The following is a 7,494-nucleotide window of genomic DNA, read 5'->3' on the forward strand; positions in this document are numbered from 1 at the left end:
AATGGACAAAACTATTAAAAAATAAAAGTTAAAGGATATACAGATTAAATTTGAAAGTAGAATGACAAAACTGTTTTTACACCTAAAGTATAGAGTGTCACAAGTATTTAACCCTTATTTATAAGTATTTTATATCGGTCAACAAAAGTTAACGAATAGATTGAATCGAATTTATTGACAATATTAATAACACGGTGACATTCATAATTTCATATTTCCATTACACGGATATTTATTTATGATATAGAACGACTACTCTTAAGAGCTGAAGTCATTGCTCTAGAAATATCCATCAGGCAACCAGATGATGCCAGCAATAATGAAATTAGACTTCAAGCCAATGGTTATCACTTGCAAAACCCTAAAAACCTAGCCCGACTCACCATGATCCCAAATCAATCGGAATACAGATCGATCTAGTCGGCCACCGCGAATCCTGCATGTGAACAAACTAGAAGAAATCCCTGACAGTTAGTCGCCGACATATATCGCCTTTACCGGAACGTCGTCTCGCCATGCTAGTGATGACGACGACCGTAGCAAAGATGCACTAGTGAGCAGGTAATTAAACGAGTGTAACGTCGTACGTAAGTTGTGCCTATTCGATATCTTCCATTACGTTGATGGCATTGCAGAATAATAGATTGACACTACCAGTATGAAAAGAAAGACGAAGAACGCAACAGGTGCATAATATCAATTGAAGTTGTATAATTGGACAAAGCTAGCTGTGGGGTTATCGAAAGCAAGTCGGCCTGGTTGGGATTGAATGAAATAAGACGCCTGCATCATGCATGTAGGGCTCAATCTTCTTCGACCTTCGATTTTACCACATAAATCGAATTCGCTTGATCATCTACGCTTTGGTGATGACTTTGAATAATGAAGTTAGCTAGTCCTACTAGTCGAGAAGCATCGCCTTTCGTCTCGTTTCGTAGTTTCGCTTTCGTTCTGTCACCTTCACCTTCAGCTTCACTACATTAATGGCTTGAAGCCAATAAGCGCTGAAACCTGGAACCCTATATAGCCTTTCAAAACCAGCAAAGACAAAGATATGCATTGTTCGTATTCTTATCTAGCTAATAAGAGAGAGAGAGAGAGAGAGAGAGAGAGAGAGAGATTGAGTGTGAAAAATACAAGCTGAGACACATCGATTTTCTTCAATTAAGATAGCAAGTGGTCATGTTGAGCTTGCAAAGCATTATAAATGAGACTTGTCTGTTGGTGGCTACAATGGACCAGTGCATCGTCCTCTTCATGTGCCTATTCTCTATGCCCATATTCACCACATCATCCCCACATTTTGTGTTCTTCTCGTGTGCCTCTTTAAATGCTATGTCCCAATGCCAATTCCTCACTTTTGTCAATAATAACGGTTTCACATCTACTAAATGTGTTACCAACTTATCATATGCCATTACCAAGCAGTTCACCAACAGCCGACGCGATCAGTTCAAATGCAGACCCGTCCTACGGACCCTTTTCGCGAAATTCGACCCTTCCATGTTTTCGGAGCCAAAAGGGTTGAATGTAGACACAACACTATCGAACCATTCCAACGTTCAAAAGACAATAGACCCATTTCTCTAAATTGATAAAATAGAAGACTTGAAATGAGTACCAAGTAAAGTGGAGGAATGCCTCATCTTTATTGATCAATGTCGATGTATTTGATAAATATATTCATCATTATAGACACTATAAACTTTTGGGGCTTGAAGCATTGAGTAAATTTAAAAAATTATAATTTAAATTTCCAAAAAAAAAAAGGCTAGAAGAAAGAGGAGAGCATCGTCTGGTTGGTTCTCATGGCCTCTTTCCACTCGTAAGGTTCTTTTCTTTACCCTCCCAATACCAAATGTGTAGCTGATTACCCGCCAAACCTTCGATCATATTTACATACATTATGAACTATACCCTCCACTCCCCAACTATTTATCATTGTCTTAATCCGTCAGCCACCACATTGATGCTACTAGGCAGCCAATCTCCCTGTCTCCAGCAACCCGAATCTCCATCAGCTTCAAGTCTAACAACCATGGACTCATTGAGGGTCACACCTAGGCGAGACTTCAGCTGTTGGAGGCCCGGAACTAGAACCTTTTCTGTCCATTCGTCTAAGCCGGTCTTGCCTAACCATATCCCACTAAGGATCTTTTCAACAGTATCATCTTGCACTTCAAAGGGAATCCTGTCGCCCATGATTGTTGAGAATCTTCTCGTGATTGAGTTTGTGATGTTTTTCCGAATGGGGTTGAAGTCCACTGGGTTGAACACAATGGCATCATCAACAGAATCAAGCAATTCCCTTGGTACTGATGAACGCGTACTTGTGAACAATGACCTGTTATTGAGGCGATTCTCATCTTCATGATCAACTGTTAGATCACTTGAATTAAGTGAGCCATCTGTTCTGTCATCCTCAACATCAGCAGCTTCATTTAGATCGAATCCTAGTCCATAACCAGCATCATTTCTAGGCTTTGTGGCTCTGTCTTCATCACTCTGTAACCATGTCGCTCGCCGTTTTGCACTTCTTCCACAAAGTGATAGTTTTAACTGCCAATTACTCCTAGCTATACACGCGAGCTTTTCTTCATGTGCATTGCCGTTTGATAAGTGTTTCATATTTTCTGGCAACCAAATTGCAGTGAGTATAAACATGACATTTCCAAGACTGATTTCACGGCCATAAGAGTCGGCAAGACGACCTCTATCCATTGCCCGTTTTATACTCCCCCGAACTATCATATCTGCTTCATCAATGTCCTCAATCATGATTACAGAGAAGGGGTTCCTCCTAACTGCCTCTGCTATTCTGTCCACAACCGTTTTTCCACGAAAACTCGTATCTGAATCCCAACTACCACGTTTATTGTTAAGAGAGATGATCACCGGGGTGGACCCAGAAACCATTTCCGAAAGAGCTGATGCCATCTTCTTCTTGCCAACACTGTCCGGACCCATGAACAACAACCACATGTCTCCCCTTGCTCCGGCACCACGCCTCTTTCCATTACCCAACTTACAATTGGTTATTGTTGAAGCAACAGCAGTGGCTGCTTCCTGCTGCCACCAGACCTCCATCAAACCCTTGTATAGCTTTTTGAATGAATCAGCATCCAATTTGCACAATTGCTTATCATCTGTTTGCCTTTCGAGTACCTTGATCTGTGGTTCAGAAGGCGTGCAGCCAAAAAAGTCTTTGACGCGCTCCTCATGCATTTGCTCGGGAGTGGTGGTTTCAGTGACTTCTTTTTGACCAAGAACCAGTTCCGTCCTCACAGGGCTTCGTGGATGCGAAACTGCTGCACGTTCAGATAATTTGCTAGTTTGTAGATTTGTGTTCAATTGCAGAGCCCCAAAGCTTTTGTTTGGTTGCAATTTTGGTTGGAAAGTTTGGCGACCAAGCAAGTTCATGTTGTACATTCCAGTGATTGAGAGAGGCTTTGGAGCAATTATCTCTGAGCTGAAACTCTGCTGATGAAAATTAGGATGAAGGCGCATGCATGTATTTTTCCATTCCTTTCGTAATTCTTGAGTCTTCTGATTCAGGGTCTGATCTTGATTCTTGGTCTGTAGAAAAATATATACAATCCTTTTAGAACCAAAAAAAGAAAAAATATATATGTAAGTTTAAAGTTTTGACTGAGCTCTACTCACCTGCAACTGATCTGAAGTTTTGACATTACTGTCCTGGGCTTTAGCGTTCTGCAACCACTGTGGTAATGCAGTTCGAGCTGCTTCTGATTTCGATTCAAAAGATGATTTCTCAGACTCCTTCGCAACCAAACTTGCTACTTCTTGCTCACAAGTTTCTGTACATTGCGGGCAACAGCTTGTTCTTCGCAGAGGATCCAAGTTCTCAGCCACAAGTCTTGGCTGAGCAGTTGGAAAGCCTTTCAGTGGAGACAAAGATTCAACTGAGCTGCTAAGAATCCCGTTCGTCGGCCCCATCCTAAAAATCAGAACATGTTGGTAAATAAATTAACGAAAACAAAGAACAAACTTAATCAAGAGGGACAGCAAGCCCTCAAAAGTCCTACTTCGCTCTGATTATGATTCATTCAATAGCTACATTAACTAACAGGAAGTTTATATTCAATCTAGAAGGAGACTTCATCAGATACTCTTGAGGTCAAAATTAAGGAACTGAACTCCTCCTTCCATAATAGCTTTACACAGAAGTGACAGAACAATAAATTAGAGAAGTACTACAGCTTCCATAAACAGAAATAGCATTCATCAATACAGAAACTTAGACATAACATCTTTAGATAGAAGAACAATTTGAATGATCCAAATTGAGTTAGATGAGTAAAAATACCTGGGAAACAATCCCGAAAGCGGCGTCCTGGCAGCAATCGGCACTGCCTGCAGATCCCAGTCGGATTCCATGGAAGGATGATACACTTGGCACCTCAAATACGTCTCACAAGTAGCAGTCCCTATCAACCAGAGCCTGCCGCCGCCATTAACACCGCCCTCCCCAAACCTCCCCAACACCTTCCCCACTTCCGCCACCGCCGCCCGCCCCGCCTCCGAAACCACCTGTTGGCCACCGGAGCCCGGCGGACCAGGCCCTCCCAAGCTAACAGGCTGCTCCACCAGCCATTTCAAGTCCCCCAAATCAAGAATCACCCCTCTCCCATTCATCCGTGCCTCCACTAATGACATCAAATCTTTCATCTTCCCCAACATGGAACAAGAGAACTCCTTCTCCAAATGAACTATCTCCACGTTTTTCAACTGCCCTTCTCCTAATTCCGCGCTCTGAATCCGCCGGAACAGCTCCTTCGTCACGGCTTCCGGCTCCGAATCGCCGACCAATACCGGATTTCTCTTCTTCCCTCTTGACAATATATCAACAACTTTCTTAACCTCCTCCCCTCGGTTCTGCCCCTGCAGCCGGGGATTCAGGTACATATTTCGACCAGCTGGCGCCGCCGCCGCCGACTGTCGGAACCCCAATCCGATTGGGGAGGAGTTCGCGGCGGCGGTGGAGGCCGCTGCCACCGCCGCCGCGGACGAAGAAGAGTTTAGAGACTGTTCTATGGTGGCCTTCACCGCCGGACTAGAGAAACTGGCTTCCCGCATGACCCGACTGACACTCGGGTCATCGAGAATAGAGATGATGAGCTGCTCCAGCTCGACTTTGACTGCCAAGAGCGGCTGCTGCTGCTGCTCAGGGCAGCCGCGGCGCTGGTGGGCCTGGGCCCGCTTTAGGGCGGCCATGAGGGCATTGGAGATGGGCGGCTCCATGCCGGGGCTCATGTTCTGGGCGGTGGGGAGACGCTCGAGGGCGACACTGAAGCAGAGCTCGAGGGCTCTGCACTGGAGAGGATGGGAGGAATTGGGGTGTGATTTGATGCATGCTTGGCGGAGGAAGCCGGTGGGGGATGAGAGAAGAGTTGCAGCAACATGAAGGGGCGTGGTCTGGCCGTGGTTGCGACGACCCGCTTCGGCGATCGAGTGGTTCAAAACGCTGGAGGCCTCCGGCGTTAAGGTTTGCTGGATAGTGCTCAGGCCTGCTCTCATTTCTTGATCAAAGATTCCAGTCTTTTGGATTCTCTCTTTGAGAGCTTAGTTGCAGGGGTGTTGATGAGTTGGGTATCGAGAGATATGAAATCAAAAAAATTGAAGCTTATCAGGAATTGGAGTAGCCCCACCAATGGGAAAATGGTTACAGGTCCAGGTGTGGATGGATGCCTTTGGTTTTTCAAATTAGACAAATCTGCATTTTCAGGGTCTGATGGGTAAAGGTAGAAAGAAAGAATAAAACTAATCTTAACCAAAAAAGGATGCTTTTTTTTTTACAACTACAAAAAATCAATGGAGAAAGCTATAGCTCTCTACTTCTTCTTCTTCTTCTTCTTCTTCTTCTTCTTCTTTCTGCTGCTTCTTCTTCCTCTTATGCTTTCCTTGCTTTCCTTTTTTCTCTCTCACCAACTGTGTCACACGAAAAAGCTATATGAGAATTCAACGCGAAAAGGAAAGATCGGATCCCCTCCTTCACAAGAACCCTTCTTGCTTTCCCACTTTCTATCTATCTGAATGAGTGACATTTATAAAAGTGGGGTAAAATAAGAGTAGAAACAGAGGGAGACCTGGTAAAATAAAATTCGTTACTGGGCTTTTTCGCGGTGAACTTGAACCAGACTAAAAGAGGAGCAGAGGAACTTGGTTAGTATAGGGAAGAAAGATCTTGTTGTCTGGGGTAGAGAACTTATGGAATGCAGATGGGATTGGGAGTTGGGATTTTAGTAAATGCTTAAAGCTTGCAAGGATTTCTGGAAAAATGATTTCTGACCGGTGATGACCACAGCAATCTGCTCTCATTTCTCTTGCAATTTATTATTCTGTTCATTATTTAATTAATTGATTCAGATTTCTCTGTTTTTTTTTTTTGTATTCTTATGATTCTTTTGAGAAGATGATGTTGATTGTAGCTAATTTTTTTTCCACCCTTACAATAACAATGGAATTAGAATATCATTTCAATCTGCCATTCTACCTAAATGCTTATAGCAGGGAAAGGGCTTTTTTTTAGAGAATGGTAAATTATAATACGTTAACTGATATCATAAGATTTATAGTTTTTTTAACGGAAGAAACTTTATTCTTATTTGTAATGACGAAGTATTTGAATTTGACTTTTTATAAATTGTAGAATTGTTATTATTTAAAGGATATTTTTATATATTTTTAACTTATAGAGATGTAAGTGGAAATTATGCAATAATGTGCAACTTGTCCTCGTAATTATGGAGATGGAAATGGAGATGGAGATGGAGATGTTTCAAAAATGAAGGTGCGAGTTCTGGTCATTCAATTTGATGTGATAATTAGGTAGTTGCATTAAAAATGAACAATCTTATGTGAAAAGCAAAATAATAATTAATTCTGAATGATTTTCCGGCTGCATTTTATCACTAATTTTTTATATAAACCGCTAATTATGAGCCCCTGTATGTTCAAAATGTTGCACCTTCTCGTAATATTTAGAAAATGTGGAAATTATTAAGTAAATTTCCAACCAAATAAAGGTGGATTTGCATGAACCTATCTCGTAACTGGGTTGTGAAAATTATTAAAGAGATTGGAAGAGAGACAGAGACACACTTTTGCTTTTTAAGAGAAGAAAGAGAGAACAAGTAAAAAGTCGACTCTCCCATCAGAATTCATTGACCTACTTTCCTACCTCTCTCTCTCACTTTGACTCTCTCTCTCTCTTTCTCTTGATTTTCTTATTCATATTTCCTCTTTTAATCTCTAACGGTGACCCAAAGACCGTATCCACTTGTTAACCAAAAAAAAAACCGTATCCAGTCACACCCACTAAACTTTCACACCACGCGCCAGGTTATCTGAGTCTTGCGATTGGGTGATTAAGGAGCACGCGTGTTGGAGTCCAGTGGGGGAGGCCCTTTTGGTTGAACCTTTTCACACGCAACTCTATCGCACGGTCATGGCTTTTTAACCCCCCCTCTGTCT

General features: G+C 42.4%; 1 protein-coding gene across 1 annotated transcript; it reads right to left on the minus strand.

Annotated features, from left to right (window-relative positions):
• Positions 1-1,630: 1,630 nt before the first annotated feature.
• On the minus strand, positions 1,631-6,255 carry LOC126789788 (protein SUPPRESSOR OF MAX2 1). The gene is made up of 3 exons (XM_050515839.1): positions 4,328-6,255; positions 3,664-3,958; positions 1,631-3,576 (listed from the first exon to the last, which is right to left on the minus strand). The coding sequence occupies exons 1-3, from the start codon at positions 5,536-5,538 to the stop codon at positions 1,939-1,941; spliced, it is 3,144 nt and encodes a 1,047-aa protein (XP_050371796.1). The 5' UTR covers positions 5,539-6,255; the 3' UTR covers positions 1,631-1,938.
• Between the last annotated feature and the right edge of the window lie 1,239 nt (positions 6,256-7,494).

Source organism: Argentina anserina, chromosome 4 (assembly GCF_933775445.1).
Source record: "Argentina anserina chromosome 4, drPotAnse1.1, whole genome shotgun sequence".
NCBI lineage: Eukaryota > Viridiplantae > Streptophyta > Magnoliopsida > Rosales > Rosaceae > Argentina > Argentina anserina.

What these genes read in the sequence shown, in the direction of transcription:
- LOC126789788 (XM_050515839.1), bottom strand. Translation starts at nt 5,538, where the DNA reads ATGAGAGCAGGCCTGAGCACTATCCAGCAAACCTTAACGCCGGAGGCC. An exon ending in CTTTCGGGATTGTTTCCCAG is followed by an intron (nt 3,959 to 4,327) that starts GTATTTTTACTC and finishes TCTGATTTTTAG; the next exon opens with GATGGGGCCGACGAACGGGA. An exon ending in AAACTTCAGATCAGTTGCAG is followed by an intron (nt 3,577 to 3,663) that starts GTGAGTAGAGCT and finishes ATTTTTCTACAG; the next exon opens with ACCAAGAATCAAGATCAGAC.